The 27,524-nt window shown below is 44.9% G+C and overlaps 1 protein-coding gene across 1 annotated transcript in view; it reads left to right on the top strand.

Annotated features, from left to right (window-relative positions):
* LOC132382363 (solute carrier organic anion transporter family member 3A1-like) overlaps positions 1 to 27,524 on the top strand; it is a 222,070-nt gene that overhangs the window by 143,284 nt on the left and 51,262 nt on the right. The window contains exons 3-4 of the mRNA XM_059952482.1: positions 25,192 to 25,290; positions 26,836 to 27,105. Coding sequence (XP_059808465.1) covers positions 25,192 to 25,290; positions 26,836 to 27,105 — 369 coding nt within the window. The remainder of the gene's footprint in view (positions 1 to 25,191; positions 25,291 to 26,835; positions 27,106 to 27,524) is intronic.

Here is a 27,524-nt window from a genome sequence, read left to right as displayed (position 1 = left end):
ACCTATTGTGACAATAGGAAAATTGCAGTATGTCTAGATCTTTGCTGAGGCAGGAGTTCATTCTAGCCATGACCAACCTCTCAAAGCTTTTCATCACCGTAGATGTGAGTGCTACTGGGTGATAGTCATTAAGGCAGCTCACTCTACTCTCCTTAGGCACTGGTATAATTGGCACTGGTATTCACATCATTCCTGTAGGCAGGTAACCAAAACTGGACCCAATATTCAAATTAGGCCTTACAATATCTTGTACAATTTCATGGAGCCACAGATTCATCGAAAAGTACAGCACAGAAGCAGGCCCTTCATCCAATCTAGTCCATGTTGAGCTATTTAGACTGCCTAGTCCCATCAACCTGCACCCAAACCAGAGCCCTCCATACCCCTCCCATCCATGTTCCAAGCTTGCATCTATCCACACTTGTCTTAAGCATTGAAATCGAGCTCGCATGCACCACTTCCACTGGCAGTTCGTCCCACACTCTCACCACCCTCTGAGTAAAGAAGTTCCCCCTCATGTTCCCCTTAAACATTTTACATTTCACCCTTGCCCCATGACCTCTAGTTGCAGTCTCACCCAACCTCAGCAGAAATGCCTGATTGCATTTACCCTATCTTGACTGTTCAAAATTTTGTATACCTCTATCAAATCTCTCCTCATTCTCCTATCCTCTCGGGAATAAAGTCCAAACCTATTCTATATTTCCCTATAACTCAGGTCCTCAATTCCTAGCAACATCCTTGTAAATTTTCTCTATACTCTTCCAATCTCTGCCGTAGATGGATAACCAAAACTGGACACAATACTCCAAATTAGCCCTCACCAATGTCTTATACAATTTCAACATAACATCCCAACTCCAGTACTCAATACATTGGATTATGAAGACCAATGTGCCAAAAGCTTTCTTTACAACCCTGTCTGCCTGTGATGTTACTTTCAAGGAATTATGGATCTGTATTCCCAGATCTCTCTGTTCTGATGTAGTCTACTGTTCACTATGTAAGACCCACCCTGGGTGGTTCTCCCAACATCTCACACTTGTCTCCGTTAAATTCCGTCTACCGTTTTTCAGCCCATTTTTCCAGCTGGTTCAGATCCATCTGCAAGCTTAGATAGTCTTCCTTAGATAGTCTACAGCACTCCCATTTGGTGTCAAACACAAATCTTCTGATCCAGTTTACCACATTTTCATCCATATCATTGAAGTAGATATCAAACAACAGACCTAGCACTGAACCCTGTGGGACACCACTAATGACAGGCCTCCAGTTAGAGAGGCAACCATCTACAATCACTCTCTAGTTTCTCCCACGAACCCAATGATTATCCAATTTACTGCCTCATCTTGAATGCCAAGCAACTAAATCTACCTTCTTGACCAACCTTCCATACGGGACCTTGTGAAAATCTGTGCTAAAGTCTATTTACACAACATTTACTGCCTTGCCTTTTCAACTTTCCTGATAACTTCCTTGAAACACTATAAGACTGGTTAGACATGACTTGCCATGCACAAAGCCATGTTGACTATCCCTAATCGGCCCTGCCTATTTAAATACTTATATATGTGGTCCCTTAGAATCCCTTCCAATATCTTACCCACTGCTGACATCAGACTCATTGGCCTATAATTTCCTGGCTTATTCTCAGAGCACCTTAAACAATAGAACATTAGCTATCCTCCAATCCTCCAGGCCATTACCCGTGGCTAAGGATGATTTAAATATCTCTGCTATCACCCCTACAATTACTACACTAACCTCTCACAGGGTCTGAGGAAGCACATTGTCAGGTCCTGGGGATTTATCCACCCTAATTGCCTCAAGACAGCAAATATCTCCTCTGTCATCTACATAGGATCCATAGCCTTGCTGCTTCATTTCCTCACAATTTTGTATCAAGTAAATACAGATGCAAAAAAATCCATTTAAGATCTCCCCCAACTCTTTTGGCTCCGTGCATACATAGATTGCCACACTGGTCTTCCAGAGTTCCAACTTTCTCTCTTGCTTTCCTTTTGCTCTTAATATATCTGTAGAAGCCCTTAGAATTCTCCTTCACCTTGTCTGCTGGAGCAGGGGTTCCTAACCTTTTTTATGTCATGTACTCCTACCATTAACCAACAGGTCCTTGACCCCAAGTTGGGAACCCCTGTGCCAGAGCAATTGCATGTCTTAACCAAGGCTTCAATATCTCTCAAAAACCAGGATTCCTTAAACCTATTATTCTTGCCTTTTACTCTGACAAGAACGTACCAACTCTGTACTCTCAAAATTTCACTTTTGAGGGCCTCCCACACATCAAGAATAAGTTTAACAGAAAAACAGCCTGTCCCTTTCTAATACCATCAAATTACCTGACATTCTGATATCAACTGTTGATATTTTGAAGTTAGTAAGAACAATAGAGTTGTTAAAAGTCGATCAAAACTTCAAGCAGACAGTTGATGATATTTTGAAGTTCGTGAAGACAATAGAGCCTTAGATGTTGAGTATATTTCACATCCTTCTGCTATCACATCTGTCTCCAGCACCCTCTATTGTGTAAAAGGATACTATGTTTTAGGAAGACATTTCTAAAGAAGCCTCGCTACAGAGACCTCACTTGTTTGGCTTGAGTACACATGATCTCATCTGTAGTAAGCAGAGGTGTCTCCAGCAATCTCACTTAAAATACCTCACTTGACTACACCTGCCCCAGGCTATCCTTGCTTTACTGTGACTTCCACCAAGGGATCCCGGCCCACGTTTCAGACAAATGAGGGAGCCACACACCAAACTATCCGGATTTCAGATGTCGGGTACTCAGAGTTTATTTGTAGATGAAAAATGGCTCTAACAGAATAAAAGTAGAGAGGTCATGTTGCAACTCTACAAATCTCTGGTGAGACCGCACTTAGAATATTGTGTTCAGTTCTGGTCACCTCGTTATAGGAAGGATGTGGAAGCTATGGAGAGGGTGCAGAGGAGATTTACCAGGATGTTGCCTGGATTGGAGAACAAGTCATACGAAGCAAGGTTAGCAGAGCTGGGACTTTTCTCTTTGGAGCGTAGAAGAATGAGAGGGGACTTGATCGAGGTCTACAAGATTATGAGAGGCATAGATAGGGTGGATAGTCAGTACCTATTTCCCAGGGCACCAATAGCAAACACCAGAGGGCATATGTACAAAATTAAGGGAGGGAAGTTTAGGGGAGACATCGGGGTAAGTATTTTACACAGAGGGTTGTGAGTGCCTGGAATGACTTGCCAGGAATGGTAGTGGAGGCTAAAACATTAGGGTATTTAAGAGCCTCTTGGACAAGCACATGGATGAAAGGAAAATGGAGGGTTATGGGGTAGTGTGGGTTTGGTACATTTTTTAAAGGATTATATGGGTCAACACAACATGGAGGGCTGAAGGGCCTGTACTGTGCCATAATGTTCTACGGTTCTATTCTTGAATGACCCGAATCTCTCACCCAATGTCAGCAAAACCAACGAGCTGATTATCAATTAAAGGAGAAAAAGCTGGAGGTCCATGAGTCAGTCCTCATTTTGTGGAGCAGAGATAGAAAGGGTTAGTAGCCTTAAATTCCTTGGTGTTATATCTGTCCGGGGATCAGCATGTAAGTACCATCACAAAGACAGCACCTTTACTTCCTTTGAGGTTTGCATAGATTAAGCATGTCACCAAAAACTGAAAAATTTCTATAGTCAATATGACCATAAGGCATGGGAGCAGAATTAGGCCATTTTGGCCCATCAGATCTGCTCTACCATTCTATCTTGGCTGATTTATTATCCCTCTCAACCCTAATCTCCTGCCTTCACCACATATCAATAGACAATAGACAGTAGGTGCAGGAGTAGGCCATTCAGCCCTTCTAGCCAGCACCGCCATTCACTGTGATCATACACAATCAGTACCCCGTTCCTGCCCTCTCCCCATATCCCTTGACCCCGCTATCTATAAGAGCTCTATCTAACTCTCTCTTGAATGCATCCAGAGACTTGGCCTCCACTGCCTTCTGGGGCAGAGCATTCCACATATCCACCACTCTCTGGGTGAAAAAGTTTTTCGCATCTCTCTTCTAAATGGCCTACCCCTTATTCTTAAACTGTGGCCTCTAGTTCTGGACTCACCCATCAGCGGGAACCTGCTTCCTGCCTCCAGTGTGTCCAATCCCTTAATAATCTTAATATCCTTTGATGCCTGACTAATTAAGAACATCAACTGCCACTTTAAATATACCCAATGGCTTGGTCTCCACAGCTGTCTGAATTCCAGAGAGTCATCACCCTCTGGCTGAGGTAATTCCTTCCCATCTCTGTTCAAATGGGATATTCCTCTATTCTGAGCCTGTGTCCTCTGGTCCTAAACTCCCCTGCTACAAGAAACATCCTCTCCTCTTCCAATCTATCTATGCCGTTCAATGATAAATTCAATGAGATCCCCCTCAACCTTCTAAACTCCAGTGATACAGGCCCAGAGCCACAAGCCCTCCTCATATGTTGGCCCTTTCATTCTTGGAATCATTCTTGTGAATCTCCTCTGGACCTTCTCCAATGCCAGCACATCTTTTCTTAGACAAAATGCAAAAAACTGCTCACAATACTCCACGTGTCATCTGACTAATGCCTTATAAAGCCTCAGCATTATATCCTCACTTTTATGTTCTAGTCCTCTCAAAATGAATGCTGACATTGCATTGGTCTCCCTCACCGCAAGCTCAACCTGCAAGTTAGCCTTTAGGGAATCCTGCACGAGGACTCCCAAGTCTCTTTCTACCTCTGCTTTTTGAATTTTCCTCCCCATGTAGGAAATAGTCTACCCATTTATTCCTTCTATCAAAGTGCATGACCATGCATTTTCCCGACACTATGTTCTATCTGCCATTTCTTCCCCTGTTCTTCCAATCTAAGTTGTTCTGCAGCCTTGCTGCTTCCTCGACACTATATACCCTCCACCTACCTTCACTTCATCTGCAAACTTGGCCACAAAGCTATCAATCCTGTCATCCAAATCATTGACATATAACCGCAAAAGAAGTGGGCCCGATGCCAACAGCTGCGGTAACTCAACTAGTCACCAACAGCCAACCCTTTATTCCCACTCTTTGCCTCTTGCCAGTCAGCCAATCTTCTATCCGTGCTAGTATCTTCCTGTAATATCATGGGCTCTTACCTTGTTAAGCAGCAACGTGTACCGCACTTTGTGAAAGATCGTTTGAAAATCCCAGTAAACAACATCCACTGACTCTTCTTTGTCTATCCTGCTTGTTACACCTTCATTTCCAGGGTGATTACTCAGGATATGCGCGGCACAACTGACAGGTGTGTTTACAGACATTTTTAAACTCTCCCTCTCTCAGTGTAGATTGCCCTCCTGTTTCAAAACATCAACCATTGTCTCTGTACCTAAAAAGACCAAGGTAACCTGTCTGAACGACTGGCGTCCTGTCGCACTCACCTCAATAATAAGCAAAAGCTTGGAGAGGCTAGTCAAGGACTACATCTGCAGCATCAACAATTCACCTACCGACACAACTGATCGACAGACAATGCAACAGCCACAGCTCGACACACCGTCCTTACACATCTGGAGAGGAAGGATGCTTATGTGAGAATGTTGTTCTTGAACTACAGTTCAGCATTCAACATCATATTTCCCTCCAGGCTCGACAAGAAGCTCAGAGACCTCGGCCTTCACCCTGCCTTGTGCGGCTGGATCCTGGACTTCCTGTCAGATCGCCAGCAGGTGGTAAGAGTGGGCTCCCTCACCTCTGCCCCTCTGACCCTCAACAACACAGGTGCTCCTCAGGGCTGTGTACTAACCACCCCTCTTTTACTCTCTGTATACCCATGACTGTGTCAACACCCACAGCTCCAATCTGCTAATTAAATTTGCTGACGACACTACACTGATTGGCCTAATCTCAAATAATAATGAGGCAGCCTACAGAGAGGAAGTCATCACCCTATACAGTGGTGTCAAGAAAACAACCTCTCCCTCAATGTCACAAAAACAAAGGAGCTGGTTGTGGACTACAGGAGGAATGGAGGCAGTTTAACCCCTATTGACATCAATGGATCTGGGGTTGGGAGGGTGAACAGCTTTAAGTTCCTCAGCATAAACATCACCGAGGATCTCACGTGGTCTGTACATACTGACTGTGTGGTGAAAAAGGCACAACAGCGCCTCTTTCACCTCAGACAGTTGAAGAAGTTTGATATGACCTCCCCCCCCACCAAATTCTAAGAACATTCTATAGGGGCATGATTGAGAGCATCCTGACTGGCTGCATCACTGCCTGGTATTGGAAACTGTACTTCCCTCAATCGCAGGGCTCTGCAGAGAGTGGTGCGGACAGCCCAGCACATCTGTAGATGTGAACTTCCCACTATTCAGGACGATTACAAAGACAGGTGTGTAAAATGGGCCCAAGGGATCATTGGAGACCCGAGTCCCCCCAACCACAAACTGTTCCAGCTGCTACCATCCGGGAAATAGTATCGCAGAATAAAAGCCAGGACCAACAGGCTCTGGGACAGCTTCTCCCACCAGGCCATCAGACTGATTAATTCAGGCTGATGCAACTGTATTTCTATGTTATATTGACTATTAGTTATATATAATATTAATTATAAATTACTATAATTGCACATTGCACATTTGAACAGAGACATAATGTAAAGATTTTTGCTCCTCATGTATATGAAGGATGTAAGTAATAAAATCAATTCAATTCGACTCAATTCAATTCTGTACTCATCACCCTTTTCGAGTTGTCCCCATGATACAGTGATCTGGCTAAAGAAATTCTCTGTTCCTTGTATTCTGAGACTATGCCCACTGGTCTAAGGTTCCTCCACTGTAGGAAACATCCTCTCCATGTCCACTCGATCTAAGCTTTTCAATATTTAATAGATTTCAATGAGATCCCCCTTCATGCTCCAAAACTCCACTGAGTACAAAGTGCTAAGTAAATTTATTATTGAAGTCAATATGTCATCATATACAACGCTGAGATTTGTTTTCAGGCTGAGTGACATCAAACACTGCTCTTAGGTTAACAATTTAATTCTTGGGATCGTTTTCATGAACCTTCTCTGGAGCATCTCCGATGCCAGCACTCTCCTCCTTCAAAAAGGGGCCCAAAACGGCTCACAATACTCATGTCTATTTTCAGCAGAGAACATCAGTGAAAGCTCAGTGCACCAAATGCCTGTCCTGTCAGAGGGAAACTCTTCATCAGCGTCTCTCCTTGTTAATAGGTCAGGTGGTGTTCAGCGGCCTGTGTCCTTGTTACGTTCATACACTGCACTCTGCAGCTTTCTACTGGAAATTACTATTATTCAGCAAAGGAAAAATACAGCAGGTTTTCAGGAAGTGTGGAGTGGGACGGTGGTAAAGATAAAAGGGGAAGGTCTGTTGCTAAGACAGGAGGGAAAAAGTGGGGCTGCCTGATGAGAGAGCCACTGCCACAGGATATTTAATATCGAAGTACATATGGCACCAAATACTACCCAGATTCATTTATGCCTCACAGTGCCAAAGACCCGCGTTCAATCCTGATCTTGTGCCCTATCTGTGTGCAGTTTGCATCTTTTCCTTCTGCCCATGTGGGTCCAGTTCCCCCCCCCCCCTCCACACACACACACACGCACATCCCAAAAATGTGCTGGTTGGGAGGCATGATCAAATGATAGAGCAGACTCAATGGGCCAAATGGCTTAATTCTGCTCCTATGTCGTGTGGCCTTAATGGGCCGCGAAAATGTGTTCCTTGTGTGCAGCCGAGCGACAGAATCTGAGCGGAATTAATGAGAACTTGGGAAGAAAAACAAAATAATACTGATGTAGGATGAGTGTGAATGGATGCTTGATGGTCAGTTTGGACAATGGGCTGAGACACGGGGCACCACAGTAACATCATGGTTACTGAGCTTGGGGTGTCAGAATTCCAAACTCAATTCCAGCGGCTCCTGTAAGAAGTTTGTACCTTCTCCCCATGACCGTGTGAGCTTCCTCCAAATGCTCCAGTTTCCTCCCACTGTCCAATTGGTCGTTGTGAATTGTCCTGTGATGAGGCTAGTGTTGAAATAGATGGGTTGCTGGGCAACAGGTCTCATTGGGCCCTGTATCTGCATCCCTAAACTATAAATGAAAAGAGTTTCAAGATAAAGGGGGCAGTAATGGGGATATCAGAAGGTAATAGATGAAATACAAATGGCAGTGGCCAATTTCTTACTACCAACTGCTGTCATGAAGAGAAGAAGCTGTTTTTAATTGGTAATATATTAGTAATTTGTTCAGTGTTGTCACATGTACTGAGAAAATGTGAAAGACATTTGTGGGTGTGTCATAAGACAAATTATTCCCTATCTCCTGTACAGTGCAAAAGCCTTAGGCACATATATCTAGCCAGGGTGCCTAAGAGATTTGCACAGTACTGTAAGCTGTTTCTTATATTATTTCCTGCGTGGGTTAATTTTGATTTAATTTGAAGCGCACAGTGGGAAGACATCCATCTCCGTCCTGTCTTTATTTGCCTTTGAAACAGCAAAGAGTCTTAAGTTTTTGTTAATATTGGTAAACATTTAGTACTGTGCTAAAGTCTTAGGCACATGTAGAAAAAATCTGTAAAGTGAAGATGCTTTAAAAAATAAGGAAACAAGAAGTTCCTAAATATCAGAAAATTACTATAAAAGCTGTAAACAGTAAAAAACTAAATCAAATCAATATTTCGTGTTCCTTTTAACCTAGATCAACTCTCTTAGGTACACTGTCTTGCAGTTTTATAAGAAAATTGGCTGCTAGGTTGTTCCAAGCATCTTGGAAAAGCTGCCACCATTCTTCTGCAGACTTTGGCTGTCTTGCTTGCTTCTGTCTCTCCAGGTCATCCCAGACAGCGTCGAGGAGGTTGAGATCAGGGCTTTGTGGAGTCTGAAAGCATATGAAAGATCTAGGGTGCCCTAAGACTTTTCCATAGTACTGTATGTTGAAGTAGTACAAATGGAAAACATTGCAGACGCAGCCAGATCCATCAAGAACATCCTCAAGAAGGTAGCACCCATCATTGCAGACGCTTCATCCAGTGCATGCCCTCTTCACAAAGCTCTCAATGGGAAGCAGGTACAGAAGCTGAAGACCCATATCCAGAACAGCTTCTTCCCCACCACCATCAGGTTTCTGAATGGTCCATGAACACTGCCTCGTTATTTGTCTTTTCATCAGTTGTGGATTGGACTCTATAGTCATATTATGATGTGTTTCTGGTTAATCCTTTTCGATTGCTATTTTGTGAGATTTTGATCAGGATGGACTGGCTCTTTGATTATTTTGGCTGCTTTCCCAACCATGGGAACTGCAGAGAGAGTCAATGGAGGGAAGAGTGGTTTTGATGATAGTCTGTGGTGCACAATGTTTAACTCACAATTTAATCCAGGAGGCTGTAAAGCCTCCTACTGAAATTTGAGGAGTTGTACCTTGAGCTCTATTGCAACAGAGTTAGGGCTGAAAGACAGAATGTGATTCAGGCAGGGCAGTAAGATGACAGGAGGTTCAAGATCAAAACCTTAGACTGAATGGAAACGTTCTGCAAATTGGTCTTTCAAGTTGTTCTTCATCTTCCCAACCTAGATGAGGTCATGAGTTTATGTCATAGCAACAAATGCACCATGCAAAATTTAAAGGAAGTTGTTACTGTTTCACCAAAGAAAATCTAGAATAGTTCATTCAGTGCTTTAGGAACAGCTTCTTCTTGTCCACCATCATATTTCTGAATGTACAATGAACCCATATACATCTTTTGCTCTCTTTTTGCATCACTTAATTTTTAAAATATATTTCATATTGCAATTTATAGATTTTTTTTTACTATGTATTGCATTGTACTGCTGCCACGAAACAACCAATTTCATGACATGTGCCAGAGATATTAAACCTGATTCTGATTCTGATTGGAAAGGAGGAGCTAAGAAGATAGGTAATGCAACTCTTGTAGCTTCCTGGAAAGATTGCATATGACAACAAGATTTGTGAATGGACCAAGGCAACGTTGAGGGAATCACCCCCTCAGAACACTGAAAGGCACTGAATAGGGAAAGGCATGTGGTGGTGGTGATTATAGGATGGAAAAGGTAGTATCTTTGAGAGAAAGTGGATGTGACTCCCTCCAGCTTAGTGACAAGGCCTACGCCCATCCCATCCTCACACGGGAAACTCTTCATCCTTCCCAGTATCTTCCACCATTTTGAGCATCCCTCCACCAGCTCACCATCACTAAATAACTGATTGTCTCATCTCTCTAAGGTTTGGCCTTGCCCAACTTGGGAATGAGACTTGAAATCCAAACAGCTACCCAAATCAGTTTTAATTTTCAACAGAGGCCATTGCTCCTTTGTGCTTGTTTGTCTAACACCTGAAACATGGTGAAAACATTCTGAAACATCTGAAACTCCATAGTGTCACAAAACATGGAAAAAGGTCCTTCAGCCCAACTGGCCAATGCCAACCAAGATTCCCATCTAAGCTAGTTCTGTTTTCTCCCTTTAGACCTATGTCCCTCTGAATCTTTCCTAGCCCAAGTATCTTTTAAATATTGTTGTCAATGTACCTGCCTCAACCACCTCCTCTGGCAGCTCATTCTAGATGCTGTCCACCTCTGCAGAAAAAAGTTGCACCTTAGCTTCCTTGCATCAAAAATTCAATTCAGCACAGGCAAAGACTAAAACCCTAACACATGTATGACCCTGGTAAACATATTTATTTATTTATTTATTTATTTATCTATCTATCTATCTATTTATTTATTTCTTCCTTCCTCTCTCTCCCTCTCTCTCTCCCTCTCTTCCTTCCACCCTCTCTCTCCCCCTCTCCCCCTCCCTCTCTCCCCCCCCCCTCTCCCTCCCTCCCTCTCTTCCCCACTCTCCTTGGCAACACGATGGGGCAGCGGTTAGTGCATTTGCTGTAGTGGTCACCAAATACCGATCAAAGTTCATTTCTCTCAAAGTAAGGAATTTGTACTTTCTCTCTGTGACTGCGTGTGTTTCCTCCCACATACCGAAGATGTACAGGTTCGGGTTAGTGATTTGTGGGCATGCTATGTTAATACCAGAAGGTGGTGCTACTTGTAGGCTGCCCCCAGCACATCCTCAGACTGTGTTGGTCATTGACACCCTACATTTGAATGTTTCAAGGTACGTGCAAAAAATAAAGCTAACATTTAATCTTTGAAAAGTGGAGAGTTTCTCCCACCGGAATGATCAGATACTGCTTGACTGTAGAGCACTGTGACTCAGAAATTATTCCTTTCTCTTCAGCAGAAGGCAGAGCCGGATATTTATGGAAGTTGCTTTTACGGGTGCCCCCCGCTTTACAAATGTTCGCTTTAAGCCACTTCGCTTTTACAAAAGACCTACATTAGTAACCTGATTTCGCATTACAAAGAAGATATTTGCTTTTATGAAAATTTTTCCCGTATAAATTAATGGTTCTTCGCTTTACGCCATTTCGGCTTACGAAAGGTTTCATAGGAATACTCTACCTTTGTAAAGGTGGGGGAACACCTGTATAAAGATAAAGATTATCTTTATTATATAAAGCATACAGTGAGTCCTGAAAATGTGCTGCCCACAGGTGCCGCCACACACTTCCAGCACCTGTAGCATGCCCACAGCCTTCTAACGCCGACCTGTACGTCTTTGGGTTGTGTGTGGGAGGAAACCAGAGCACCCAGAGGAAAGCCACACGGTCAAGGGAAGAACATGCAAACTCCTTACAGACGACGCAGGAATCGAACCCCAGTCTTACAAATACATAAGAACATAAGAAATAGGAACAGGAGTAGGTTATCTGGCCCGCTGAGCCTGCTCCATCATTCAATAAGATCATGGCTGATCTGGCCATGGACTCATCTGCCCCGAGCTGCTTTCTCCCCATAACCCTTAAATCCCCTACTATGCAAAAATCTATCCAACCTCGTCTTAAATATTTTTAGTGAGGTAGCCTCCACTGTTTCATTGGGCAGAAAATTCTATGGGTTCACCACTCTCCTCTTCATCTCTGTAAAGTGCTGTACTGCTGTGAAGTCTTACGTTAACTGCTACACTGCTGTGTCACCTGTAATAGGCACCCTATGTAATATACAGGTACCCTAACCTATATATATATATAGGTAAGGCTATTCCTTAACCAGGAAGTAAACAGAACTAGCCCTCCTTTTTGGCTCAGCCAAAACCTGCAATTAATTCAAATCGCCCATCTCACAGAATCAAGGCTGAGTTTGCTATTACTCAGACAGAAGTGCCAATCAGAAGAACTTTGTGACCCGTAATGACTAATTTCCACGCGATGCTGACACCTTGAGACCTCTTGGAGGAGAGTGAAGCCTCATGTCGAGTCAATTCTTTAAAGTGAATACACCAAGCACTTTGGCAATGAAGAGCCAACTATGTTGCTGGAACTTGATCACATCTAAGTGAATGCGACTAACAACAGCAAACTTTTTTTCCCTGAGGGAAATTAGTAAATGAGATGGGTTTTTGCAATAATCTAATAATTCCAGCATTACTAAGATTAAGTTTCTTTTTAAATTCCAGATTTACTTAATTAACCCAAATGAAATTCCCCACCTAAAATGAACCCATGTCTCTGGAACATCAGCCAAGGCATCTAGTTCTGTGAGGTACCTATTGCATTTTTGTATGCTGTAAATTGCCCTCGTGTTAAGTGAAATGCCTCCAAGAGGGCCACAACCTTGTTGTTGTTGTTTTGGAGGCTTGCGTGCCTCAATGACCCGAAGAGCTGTGTTGGCTGGAGTCAGGGCTTTATGCTTTGGCTCTTAGTAGGGTCACCCATGCCAAACAGGTCAAAGGGTAGAGGACAGACCAGTCCTCCAGGTTCAGGGGTTCAGCCCAGGGCTAACCACCCTGACTGGTGAGGCAAAACTGTTACGGAAACGGCAATGAAGAATCCTTCTACATCTGAGTGCGACGGTATTCCTGAGTCTCCACCCGGGACTTGCATGACTGACAGTAGTGAAAACCGAGAGGAAGCTACTGACATGATGTAGGAAGCCCTTAACGCGTCCCCAGAGATGCAGGACCTTCGTTGTTACCCTAAAAGCCAGCGTTGTAATGGGCAGTATGTAAGTAAGTAAATGGAAGTTTCAGAACATAGAATATAGAACAGTAGAGCACAGTTCAGGCCCACGATTTTACTCCAAATTCTAACCTACTCCAAGATCAATCTAACCCCTCCCCTGGCACATGGGTCCCTGATTCTCTTTCATCATTGTGCCTGTCTAAGAGTGTTCGGAAGATGATATTCAAGGCACAGGCTAGTTTTTTTCTGGATTGCCTGCTGCCTACCACACTGATGATCAGTCTTCAGTGAGAGGACCATCTGAGTTCCTGGTCGTCCAAAGTAGGAATGCTCTTGGTCCTTCCCCTCTTTTCTGGGGAATTCTGGATAGCGTGGCTTTAACAGGGGATTCCCAACAACTCTATCAGCTGTGCAGTAGCTTGGCATTTTGGTTATTTCCCATCTCCATCTGTGGTGTGGAAAAAGAAAACAGTAATGACAGAAGCCTGTGTTTCTATAGCAATTTTTATATCCCCCCCCCCCCCCGCCCCACCTTCAGCACGCCAAATGGTTTCACAGTCATCCTAGGAGTCTAGATAAAGACCATAAAACCGTAAGGTATAGGAGCAGAATTAGATCATTTGACCCATCGTGTCTGCTCCGCCATTTTACCGTAGCTGATCCACTTCCTTCTCAGCCCCAATCTCCTGCCTTCTCTCCATATCCTGTTCAAGAATCTATAAACCTCTGCCTTAAATATACCCAATGACTTGGCCTCCATGGCAGCCTGTGGCATCGAATTCCACAGATCCACTCCTCCTTGGCAAAACACCTTCCTCCTCATTTCCATTCCATATGGACATTCCTCTGCTCTGAGGCTGTGTCCTCTGGTCTTGGACTCTCCCGCCATAGGAAACGTCCTCTCTGCATCCACTCTATTGAGGTTTTCCAATATTCGATGGGTTCAATGAGATCTCTCCTCGTCTAAATTCCAGTGAGTACAGGCCGAGAGCCATCAAAGGTCTTGACCCAAAACATTGCCTCACGTTTCCTTCAGCAGATTCTCCTAACCCACTGAATTCCTCCAGTCTCTTATAATCTAGGAATTACAAAAGCTTGTTTGTGTCCAGAAAGGGCCTGTGAAGTAGTGACATTGGTCAAAGGATATGGAGAAGGGAAAAGGTGAAGGAGTGTACTACCCTCGCTGAGGAGAGGAGGCTTGCCGATGTAAATGTGATGATACACCAATAGAGTAAAAATCACCAGCTCCAGGCTTAGAGGTAGTCACAGAGTAGATGAGTCTGTGAATACATGCCTGAAGATCCTTACATGGTAGCAGGAGAAGTCAATAAGATCATTAAAAAGGGAGCACAAAGTGTTTTGCTTTACTTTCTAAAGTATACAGTGACATTCAAGAAGTTATGGAAGAAATGGGTACGTTACTCGTTTTATTATTGTGACTGTTCTGGTCATGAGGAGGTCTGACTGCAAAGGAGAGGGTGCTGTGGAGATTTATGAAGATGTCTGGTCTGGGAAAATTTACTTAAAACATAGAACAGTACAATGCGACACAAGTGAATCTGCAGATGCTGGAAATAAATAGATAGATAGATAGATAGATAGATAAATAAAAACACAAAATGCTGGCAGAACTCAGCAGGCCAGACAGCATCTATGGGAGGAGGTAGTGATGACGTTTTGGGCCAAAGTTTCCTCCCATAGATGCTGTCTGGCCTGCTGAGTTCTGCCAGCATTTAGTGTTTTTACAGTACAATGCAGTTCCTTTAACCAGTTCCAAGATCAATCTAACACTTCCCTCCCACAGAGCCCTTCATTTTTCTCTCATCCATGTGTCTCTTAAATTTCCCTAAGCTATCTGCCTCGACATTACCCCTTCCACATACCCCACTACTCTCTGTGTAGAATAAACTAACTCTGACATCCCCCAATACATTTGTCCAATCACTTTAAATTATCCATCCTCGTGCGAGCCATTTCCACCATGGGAAAAAGTCTCTGGCTGTCATTTTATCTATATCACTTATTATTTTGTACGCCTCTATCAGGTTAGCTCCAAAGAGAAAGAGGAATGAGAGGTGTACAAGACCTGGCTCACTCGACCTTTGGGGAAAGACTGGATGTTTTCCTTTTCAATAGTGGAAGCTGAGGGAGACCTAACTGATGTCAGAGAGGCCGAGATGGAGGTAATGGGATCCAGAGAGGGAACAGAACAAGGAACGTGAATTCAGTGTAAATGGCAGAATGGTTACCGGGGAGATGAGAAAATACCTGCTCACTCTGAAGTATTTTGGAACTCAGCACCTGAAAGGATTGGAATCAGAATCAGGTTTATTATCACTGACATGCGTTGTGAAATTTGTTGTTTTGCAGCAGCAGTACAATGCGTGGCATAAAAATTGCTGTAAATTACAATGAGAGTATATTTTAAAAATAAATAAATAATGTGAAAAGAGAGCAAAATTGTGAAGTAGTATCATGAACCATACAGACATCCAGCGAAGGAGCTGTTCCTAAAGCATTCAGTGTAAGTCTTCAGGCTCCTGTAAGGGTGAGAAGAGGGCACGGCCTGGGTGGTGATGCTCCTTCCTGATAGATGCCACCCTACTGAGGCATCGCCGTTTGAAGATGTCCTCAATGATAGGGAGCGTGATGAGGCTGGCTGAATCTACAAAGCCTCTGCAACTTTTTCTGACCCTGTGCACCAGAACACACGTACCGGACAGTGACGCACCCTGTCAGAATGCTCTCTGTGGTACATCTGTAGTAATCTACCAGTCTTTGATGAAGTACCAAATCAAAACTGATTAAAGGGGTGGACAAGCTCATCACATATAAATGGTAATTAGGTGTACAGTTGTAGAGATGTCCTACATGAATGTGGATCTCGTGTTGAAAAATGTCATTAGGCTATGTTGCTCTGACATAAATATTGATTTCACCTTCCAGTTAAAAACAATGTCCTCCCCCTCCGCTTCTATTCCCACTCTGGCCTCTTACCTCTTCTCATCTGCCTCTCACCTCCCCCTGGGTCACTCTCCTCTCCTATGAGATTTCTTCCTCCAGTCCTTTACATGGCACCTTCTATCTACCCTCCTTACCCTCCCCCAGGCTTTTTATTCTGGCATCTTCCCCCTTCCTTTCCAGTCCTGATGAAGGGTCTCGGCCTGAAATATCGACTGTTTATTCCTCTCCATCGAGGCTACCTGACCTGCTGAGTTGCTCCATGTAACAAAAATATTTTCTGATTCAGCAAGCGACATTGGCACATGACTTCACATCCTTACTCTCTCACCTCCTCCTACCCATCTCTCTCTCTCCCACTCCCCTCTCCCTCTTGCTCCCTCTCTTCTCTCTCTCCCTCTCTCTCTGTTTCTCCCCTCTCTCTCTCCTCGTCTCTCCCACTCCCCTCTCCCTCTTGCTCCCTCTCTCTCCTCTCTCTCGCTCTATTCCCTCTCTCTCTCCTCATCTCTCCCACTCCCTCTCCCTCTTGCTTCCTCTCTCTCTCCCTCTCTCTCTGTTTCTTCCCTCTCTCTCTCCTCGTCTCTCCCACTCCCCTCTCCCTCTTGCTCCCTCTCTTCTCTCTCTCCCTCTCTCTCTGTTTCTCCCCTCTCTCTCTCCTCGTCTCTCCCACTCCCCTCTCCCTCTTGCTCCCTCCCTCCTCTCTCTCTCTCATATATGACAGTTCATGTGCCGTATCTGTAGATTATTGGCTTCCAAGAAAGAAAGCTGCTAGCAGAACAGATAAAATTCATGCTGTATTCGATGCAGTTAAAAAAGCTTATACTCCCAAGTCTGGATAATCTCTGAATAATAAAAATCTGGCATTTTTAGGTCAGTCATAATTAGAAGCCTCCGGTCTTTCTAAACAGCTGTCTTCCTAAAGTTAATGTGCAATTTCTTTGATGGAATTGACAGAGAGAGAGTGAGGGAGAGGGGAAAAGAGAGGAAAAGAAAGAGGTGAGAGTGAAAGAGAGAGTGGGGGAGAAAACAGACTGTAGAGAGTGAGAGAGGAAGGGGAGAGTGAGAGAGAGAGAAAGAATGAAAGTGGGAGAGAGAAGGGAGAGTGGTAGAGAGAGAGAGAAAGGGGGAGAGAGGGACAAACACAATTCCTGTACAATCACAAGATGGAGAGATTGGGACTGTATGCGATTATATAGTTAAAAATTCCCCTGAATTCCACAATGTAACATAGTAAGGCAGAAATGAAGACTGTAATGTGAGTGTGATGATATTGGGGGGGTGGGTGAGGAAGTGGAAATAGAGGTGGTGAAGGAGAGAAGTGAGGGATAGGGGATGAAAGAAGGGGAAGAATGAGAGAGTAGAGAAGGAGAGAAAAAGGAAGAGGGGTACAGAGAGAAGGTGGAAGAAGAGGTTAGAGAGAAAGAAAGGGGGAGCGGGCCAAGAGGGATGAAATTCCATTCCCATACAATCACGAGGAGAAGGAATTGGACAAATTTGCTGTCATATAGAATGAGAAATTAAGATGCCAGTAACCCTCAGCATCTGTGGAAAGAGAAACACATTTACAATTCTAATCAGTCATAATTAGAAGCCTCTGGTCTTTCTAAACAGCTGTTTACCTCACATTATTGAGCAATTTCTCCTCACAGGGAGAGGTGAGTCTGAGCAGGGTTTCTGAAGATTGTTCATGGAGAGGAGAGAGGTTGGGGGTAAATCCTCGGCTTTGATTCATGGACCAGCACTAATCCATTCAGAAAATCTCCAGATTTAAATGAACTCCGATGTGCAAGGAAGGATTTGTGATTCTCAGAATGATGATTTTGCCTCCCAGGGTGTCAGTCAGGCACTCCATGTTCCGAAAGCTGTGCGTGAACTCCATTCCGCAGGATGTGGTGGAATTAGGCAGGGTGCTAATGCAATGACCAGCCAAAAATGGAATGAGGAGTGGGCAATGGACAGGGAGAGAAAGTGAAAGAGAGAGAGAGAGAAAGTGGGAGGGGAGATAGACAGAGAGAGAGGAGAGAGAGAGAAAAAAGGGGGAGGAGAGAGAGAGGGAGATAGAGAGAAAAACAGAAAGAAAGAGACCGGGTAGAGAGTGAGAGGTGATAGAGAGAGTGAGAGAAAGAGAAAAGGGGAGAAAGGGACAAAAAGAGGAAATATTCATTTCTATACAATCACAAGGAGAATGGAAAAGGAATATATTCAATTATATAGGATGAAAAATGCCCTCAATTCCACAATGTCGCCCAGTAAGACAGAGAAAAAGACTGGGGTCACAGGGAAAACATGCAAACTCCACAGAGTCAGCACCCATGGACTGAACCCGGGTCTCTCTATCATTGTACCACTTATGTCATTAAGACCACAAGACATAGGAGCAGAATTAGGCCATTCAGCCCATTGAGTCTGTTCTGCCAATATATTATGGCTGATTTATTATCCCTCTCAACCCCATTCTCCTGCCTTTTCCGCACAACCTTTGACACCCCGACTAACCAAGATCCTATCCACCTCCACTGTAGATATACCCAATGACTCGACCTCCACAGCTGTCTGTGCAAATGAATTCCATAGATTCACCACTCTCTGGCTAAAGAAATTCCTCCTCACCTCTGTTCTAAAGGGACATCCTTCTATTCTGTTCTGTCTGCATCCACTCTGCCTAGGCCTTTCAATACTTGATAGGTTTCAATGAGTTTCCGTGCTCATTCTTTTAAAACCAGAGCCACCAATCACATTAACTCATACATTAACTTTCATTCCTGGGATCGTATTAAACAGTTCTGTCTCGGCAATATCCTTGAGGGAAAGCATTCCACTGCACCCTCCTGGCCCATCCAACAGGGCACTCCGAATTCCCAGTCTCATGGTTGATCCACTGCACAACCTTAATCACTGCAGTTTAGGAATACTGCGGCTATTGTGATTACCTTGTACTTAAATTGACTCGAGTTATTGTTCTAATTGTGTTCCTTCTTGTAAAGATTGTGTTTTATTTATGGTTAACATAGAACATAGAAATCTTCAGCACATTACAGGCTCTCTGGCCCACACTGTTGTGCTGACCATGTAACTTACTCCAGAGACTGCCTAGAATGTCCCTAGTGCATAGCCCTCTGTTTTTCTAAGCTCTATGTGCCTATCTAAGAGGCTCTTAAAAGAAGCAGAAAGAAAGAGATGAGGTGGAAACCCTATTGTATCCACTTTCATCACCACCACCAGCAGTGCATTCCACGCACCCACTACTCTGTGTGTGAAAAACTTACCCCTGACATCTCCTCTGTACCTACTTCCAAGCACCTTAAAACTATGCCCCCTCATTTCAGCCCTGGGAAAAAGCCTCTGGCTATCCACATGATCAATGCCTCTCATCACCTTAAACACCTCTATCAGGTCACCTCTCATCCTCCGTCGCTTCAAGGAGAAAAGGCCAAGTTCACTCAACCTGTTCTCATTAGGTACGCCCTCCAATCCAGGAAACATCCTCGTTAATCTCCTCTGCACTCTCTCCATAGCATCCACATCCTTCCTGTAGTGAGGTGACCAAAAATTTAATTTAAGATTCTCTTGTGAACGCTGCTTATGTAATGTTATCTGCCTCTGATGCTGATGCAAGTAAGTATTTCATTGCATTCCATGCATCTGTGCATGCGACAATGAGTGTTGTGCAAGTAAGGATTTCATTGCATTCCATGCGTCTGTGCATGCGACAATGAGTGTTGTGCAAGTAAGGATTTCAGACACTTCATATGTCAAAAACCTTGACTTTAATAAAGCCTGTAAAAGCTGATGTGCAGTTATCATTGTACCATAGATGACATGGCATTAAGTTCACAGAAAACTCCCACAAAGGAGGAATTTCTTTATCCAGAGAGTGGTGAACCTGTGGAATTCGTTGCCACAGTGGAGGCCAGGTCATTATGTATCTCTAAGGCGGGTGTTGATAGATAACTGATCAGTCAGGGCATGAAGAGATACAGGGAAAAGGCAGGAGACTGAGTCTGAGAGGGAAATGCATCAGCCATGATGAAATGGTGAGCAGCACCGATGGGCCAAATGGCCTAATGCAGCTCCTATATCTTATGGTTTTATGGTCTAAAATGACAAATGAGCAAATATTTCTTCTCAGTAATGTTAAGTAAAGATACATATTAACCCTAAACAGGGAAATCTCCTCTTCAAGATAATGTCACATTGAAAGGCTTAAATAGAGTGGGCGTGCAGAGGATGTTTCTAATAGTGGGGGATCTAGGACCAGAGGGCACAACTCCATAATGGAAGGACATCCCTTTAGAACAGAGATGAAGAAGAATTTCTTTAGCCGAAGAGTGGTTAGTCTGTGGAATTCATTGTCACAGATGGCTGTGGAGTCCAAGTCATTGGGTACATTTCAAGCTGAGTGTGATAGATTCTTGATTGGTAATCATGTCAAAGGTTCATGGGGAATGGATTTGAATGGGATAATAAATCAGCCATGATTGAATGGTGAAGCACAATGAATGGGCCAAATGGCCTAATTCTGCTTCTATATCTAATGGTAATGGGATCTTCCATACCCAGAGAGGAGAAGATCTAAGTTTTACCATTTCTTGCAAGCAGTAGCATCGTGAACTGTTTTGCATTGGAGTGTCAGTTGAGATTTTGTGCCCAGGCCTCAGAAGTGGAACGTACAGCCTTGTGACTCATAGGTGAGCGAGCTACCAACTGTGGCTATAATTGAACTGTGTTCTTGCTTCTGCTGTGAAGCAGCACCTCTGCGACACTACCCTCCGGACCAGCACTGGCATCTCTGTATGAAGCTCCTTTAACGAGTCAGTCAACTCAGCCCATGCATCCTTTGACATATGGAGCAAAAGCCCGACAGAGACGGCCCTCTGCGAGCAGCGGGTAGTGACAGGGCACTGATGTTGTGAAGTAACCTTGTTGACTCACCAATTCTTGTGTCCAGCAGCAACCTGAGGCATGTTCCACAACTCAGGTTACTTTAGATGAGAACACTGCGGCATAATAAATTTGGGATAGGTGAATTGTATGTTTCAATGACATCATCATCATGCGCCGTGTTGCATGACGTGGACAATCATGGTCTTATGAAAATGACCATGACTGCGTTTGGCAAATTTTTCCACAGAAGTAGTTTCTCATTGCTTTCTGCTGAGCCTTTATGAGGCAGATTACCCCAGCCATTATCAATACCCTTCACAGATTGTCTTCCTGGCATCAGTGGTAAGTAAGGAAGGAGCACCTGACACCTCCTTTGGTAGAGACGTATCCCCACCCCGCCACCCCAATGTTTCAATGTAGATGTGACAAAACTAATCTTCCTCCTTAATACGTTCAGATTCAGCGCCAATATTGTTCCTCATCCCTGTATATTGCAGCAGCAGTGGCTTCGAGTGGTCCAAGTGCTCATTTCAGCTCCCTTGCAATGCTTTCAGGAAGAAAGTACGATTGTGCAGCATTTCCCAGGCAATATTGAAATCAGATCTTCCATCTGTTGTCATTGACAGAGACAAGATGCTGAAATCTGGCACTACAAACTGGGTTCCGGAGGCTCTAGGCCAGGGTCAGGCAGTATCTGTGGAGGGAAATAGACCATCCATATCAATGGATCACAACGATTTTGCTTCCTGAATACTTTGGGGTTTGTCTTATGGATTTTGGGCTGCTGACCATGAAATTGCTCTATCAGGCATCATTTTTTTTTAATTACCTATATTTCTTATTTCATTTCATAATTCGTCAGAATAACTGATTAAGGAAGGAATTTTTGTTGGTGCACAAATCAGTGACAGGCAATTCGAAGGGCTTCTGGTGGGACTGGAGAAAATCGCAGGGAAGGCATTCCAGGATGTTGCTGAAAATTTTCTTGGCAACTACAGAGCACCAAACTATGTGCAGCGGGTTGGCAACGTGCTTCGAGCCCGCAAAACCATGAAGTGAAACATGTGACTGAAGATTCATTTTCTGTGTCCCATTTAGATCTTTTCCCTGCAGATCTTGGCGCTGGCAGTGACGAGCACGGTGAAAGGTCTCACCAAGACATTGTGGTCATGGAGAGATGGTATCAGGGCAATTCGAATCCATCAATACTAGCTGATTATTGCTGGACGCTTAAAATCAGACACTGAGTACAAATGAAAATCATCAGCAAAACAGTTTTAGCTTAGTTGAACTATTGCAAAGCATTATATAGAATATAACCGCATTATATTCAATCAGGGTTAATTTCTTGTTTCTCCAAATTCCAACATGATATAGGTACTCTGACCTTATATTTGTGCTTGGCTTCAAGCAGTATATTCTAAACAAGCAAAAAATTCAAAGGAAGCAAAACTTATGAAAAAAATTTGTTATCCAGTGTATTTCATGAAGACCCTTCATGTGGGTAAGTAAGTGTCCATTCCTCTCCGTAGATGCTGCCTGACCTGATAGGTTTATTCAGCATCCCCTGCGTTGCTGTGTGACCAGACAGGGTGTCTGGAATAGACAGTAGCTGCAGAAGTAGACCATTCGGCCCTTCGAGCCTGCACTGCCATTCTGAGATCATGGCTGATCATCTACTATCAATACCCGAATTTACACAGATTAATTGGTTTAGTATTGTCGTACATACTGAGGTACAGTGAAAAGCTTTTGTTTTGCGTGCCATCCACACAGCTCATATCATTACTGCAAGTGCATTGAGGTAGTACAAGGGAAAACAGTAACAGTGCTGAATTTAGAGAAAGAAGAAAGGAAAGTCAGCTTCATTTGTCGCATGTACATCGAAATGTGAAGCTGTACTGTGAAACGAGTCACTTCCGTCAAATCCAATCTGCAAGGATCCAATCTGCCCACAAGTGTCAGCACACTTTGGCGCCAACATAGCCTGCCCAGAGCTCCCTAAACCCCGGCTGTACGTCTCTTGCAATGTAGGAGGAAACCGGAGCGCCCGGAGGAAACCCACATGGGCACCGGAAGAAAGTACAAACTCCTTACTGGTAGCAGCGGGAATCGAACCCTGATTGGTGATCATTGTCACTGTAAAGCAATGCGCCAACCGCTACACCACTGTGTCGCTCCGCTACAGCAGAATTTAATGTTACAGTAACATGAAAGTGCAGTGCAGGCAGTTAAAGAATTGCAGGATCATAACAAGGTAGTTAGTGAGATCACAAGTCTATTTTATTTGTGGTTTTTCCAAAATTCAGCTTGAGGTACAGTACTGTGCAAAGGTCTTAGGCACATATACATAGCTAGGGTGCCTGTGACTTATCACAGTACTGTAATAATTTTAGGTACTGCTGCCGCAAAAAAAACTAATTTCATGTCATATGTGAGTGATGATAAACCTGATTTTGAGAGGGGAATCATGACTGGAAAAGGGGAAAGGGAGAGGGGAGGGGATGGGAAGTACAAGTGAGGCATTCTATAATGATCAATAAACCAAATTGTTTGGAATCAAATGACTTTGCCTGGTGTCTCAGGGCTGGGTGTGTCTGCACCCACACCACAACCCCGCCCTGGCACTCTTTCTCTGCCACTTGTCCCACACCCCTCCCATGGCGCTCCACCCTCGCCATTCCCAGCACCCTTTGCTCCCACCAAATTTACAAACTCACACTCTGCTCCACATTGACAAGAGCAGTGCTTACTGTACCCTAGCTATGTATATATATGTGAATAAGCATTTTGCACAGTACTCCAGTTTCTGATCATTGTCCAGCAATGTAAACGACCTACCTCACTCTGTTACCGATTCCTAATGTGAAGTTACAACAGATGGCCACCAGGTGACAGTAGAGCTCCACATTCGGCAGCAGAGGCGCTCACCCACCACAGTAAGTGGCATCAGCACCCCACACCACGGAGAAGGGGGCTGCCCGCAGGCGGGCAACATTGAGCACATTCAAGGCTAACAGTAATAAATTTTAAGATTTATCAAATTAAAAACACTGGAATTTCATAGAATCATAGAGCACTACAGCACAGGAAGAGGCCACTTAGTCCTAGCCCATGCCAGCCTAGTCTGTCTAAGATCCATCTATCTTCAGCTGGTCCATGCTCCTCCATTCCTCTCCTATCCAAACTTCTCCTAAATGTTGCAATTGAACCAGTATCTGCCACTTGTGCTGCCAGCTCGTTTCATACTTTTACAATGTCCTCTTAGTGCAGAAGGTCCCACTCAGGTTCCCCCTGAGATATGTAAGCTTTTACCCTAAACCTATGACTTCTAGTTCTAACCTCACCCGACCTGAGGAGGAAAAGCCTGCATGCGTTCTCTATCTATCATCATCATGTGCCGTGTCGTATGACGTGGGCAATCACGGTCTTGACCCTGATTGTTCTCGGCAAATTGTTCTTCAGAAATGGTTTGCCATTGCCTTTGTCTGGGCAGTGTCTTTACAAGACAGGTGACTCCAGTCATTATTAATACTCTTCAGAGATAATAAAATCCATTACTTTCACTAACATCTGGGAATTCTTCCCCCTCCTTACTTCTCTCTTTTCCCATTCCCTATTTTGGGTACTCTCTCAGCCCCTTCTCCTCACCTAGCCATCACCTCCTTCTGGTTCCCCTCGTCCTTCCCTTTCCTCCTTCGCTCTCTCCCATGGTCCACTGTCCTCTCCTATCAGATTCCTTCTTCTTCAGCTCTTCACCTTTTCCACCTATCACCTACCAGCTTCTTACCCCAACCCTCCCCCCTCCCCAACACAACCACCTGGTCTCACTAATCCCTGCCAAGCTGAACACTTCCCCTTCCGTCCACCTTCTGATTCTGGCTAATTCCCAGCTCTTTTCTGTAGGGTGTCAGCTTAAAACTACAACTCTTTATTCCCCCTCCATAGATGCTGCCTGAACTACTGAGTTCCTCCACCATCTTGTATGGGTTGCTCTGGATTTCCAGCCTCTAGAATCTCCTATATCTATGAGAGATGAGTCCCTAGTTTAATATGTCCTCAGAAATTTAGTCTCCCTAATATGTGGCATTCCCACAGTATTGTTGATGGGCATCAACCTGGATTTGCAAGCTCTGCTGTCTGGGACTGGAATTGGGTTAGGATTGGGGACGTGTGGGAGCTTCTAATCATGTCCAGGATGAGAGCAAAGTTCACCAGCCCTTGCTGAGTTTGTGTGTTTCTCCTGGTTTTTAGGAATCCTCTTCACCACCCTGGTCTTCGGTCCTGCCTGTGGCTTCATCCTGGGATCACTCTGCACCAAAGTCTACGTGGACGCAGTTTTCATTGACACCAGTACGTGACGTGTGTGTGCGCGCGCGCGTGTGTATGCGTGTGTGTGAGAGTGTGTGTGTGAGAGTCTGTGTGTGTGTGCGTGTGCGAGAGGGAGAGGATGTAGAGAAGGAAAGGACAGAAAGATCGGGGACAACGGGTGGAACAGAGAGAGGGGGAGAAGGAGGAAGAGAGAGGGGGGACAGAGAAAGAAAGTAGAGAAAGATCAGGGACAAAGGGTGGAACAAACCCACACACATTGACAACCAGTGAAAGAAGCACATACACACACACACTCAAAAACACATGCACACACACATACACACACACACTCAGATACACACGTGCACACAAACACTGACACACACACACACACACACACACTCACACACACGCACACACACACACACTCACTCGAAAACACATGCATACACACACTCAGATACACACATGCACACAAACACTGACACACACACACACACTCACTCAGATACACACGTGCACACACACACACACACACACACACACACACACACACACACACGCTCAGATATGCGCGCGTGCGCGCTCACTTGCCTATCCAGTAGTGAACACCAGATGGCGATCAGGAGCTGGAATCCATGCTGGTCTCTGTAAACCTGGAATTTTGATCATTATCTGCTCCTGCCCGACTGAAGACAAATACCGTCTTTAGGCTGGGAACCAAATCTCTTTTGTCTTATAGAGAGCTCAATATCTCTGCCTGTTTTAATCAGGTGTGAAAGTATCTGAACACTTCCTCCAGACACTGATAGAGGGAAAGGCAGTGGAAAGTTACATCAGGTTCAGAGGGGAGTTTGTGACAGCAGCTCAGAGACAACACACCCAAGCCCCCGCACTGTAAATGACAAAACAAATCCTGCAGCTGATATGATCAGAATTAGAAATTAACAAAATACTTAAATTGTTCTTCAATGCCAACACAAGTTGTACATAAGGGGCAGATTTAATTTAGCAAAACAGTACAGGTTGTGACACAGCCGGCTTTTGACTCTGAACCACATCAGGGCAGGAGGGCAAACTCTGAGGAAGGGGGGGGTTTGAGGAGGTCAGGGGTAACAGTGAGGCATTTCCAGGGTCTGTGAGAATGGAGTCAGTGAGATGATCGGACCAGACATGCTCAGAAATCTCACAAGGACAAAGCGTGGTTACGGGGAAGGGAAGTCTAGGACCCAGGAGGGGATTGACCAGGTGGCTGGAAATAGGTAAACTGGGAACCCCAACAGAAGAAACGCTCGCGGCGGCTCAGTGAGTGGATTCACTGGGTTCAATTCCAGCCTCCGGTGCAGTCCGTGTGGAATTTGAACATTCTTCCACGGATCATGTGAGCTTCTCCAGGGTTTCCAGTTGCGTCCCATAACCCAGTGATGTGCAGGGGTAGAGTCTGATAGGAGTGGACTGGAAAGTGTGGGTTACTGTGTAAATGTGCTGAGGGCCTGTCTGTGGCTCCCCCTCCTCAGTGGGGCTAATTTGGCACAACGTGCTGGGTGGACGTTGTTCTCTTGCTAAGCAGCTCCCCTCACCCCGCAGGTAAACTGGACATCTCCCCCGAGGACCCTCGCTGGATCGGGGCCTGGTGGGGGGGCTTCCTGCTCTCCGGAGCTCTCCTCTTCTTCTCCGCCCTCTTCATGTTCGGCTTCCCGCAGTCGCTGGCCATCAAGAGCGACCGGATGCCGGAGAGCGAGATGGCCACCCTCCCACAGAACATCCCGCAGCAGTTCGAGAGGCCCAAGCCCGGCAACGGGGTGATGGAGCTACGGCAACCGGCCCACTCCTTGTCCTGCTTCCAACAGATGCGAGGTCAGTGAACGTCCACCCTCTCTACCCTACCCTCTGCCTCACCCCCACCCCTACCTCAGCCCCCTTCCCCCACACCCCCATTCCCTACCTCACTCCCAACCCTACCTCACCCCCATTCCCTACCTCACCCCCTTCTCCTACACCCCCATTCCCTACCTCACTCCCAACCCTACCTCACCCCCATTCCCTACCTCACCCCCTTCTCCTACACCCCCATTCCCTACCTCACTCCCAACCCCTACATCCCCAACCTCGCCCCCACCCCTACCTCACCCCCTTCCCCTAAACACCCCATTCCCTACCTCACCCCCACCCCTACCTCAGCCCCCTTCCCCTACAGCCCCATTCCCTACCTCTCTCCCAACCCCTACCTCAGCCCCCATTCCCTACCTCACCCCCTTCTCCTACACACCCATTCC

This window comes from Hypanus sabinus, chromosome 28 (assembly GCF_030144855.1).
Source record: "Hypanus sabinus isolate sHypSab1 chromosome 28, sHypSab1.hap1, whole genome shotgun sequence".
NCBI classification, from domain to species: Eukaryota; Metazoa; Chordata; class Chondrichthyes; order Myliobatiformes; family Dasyatidae; genus Hypanus; species Hypanus sabinus.
Note: the sequence above shows the minus strand (reverse complement) of the source record. Positions and strands in the feature narration are given on the sequence as shown.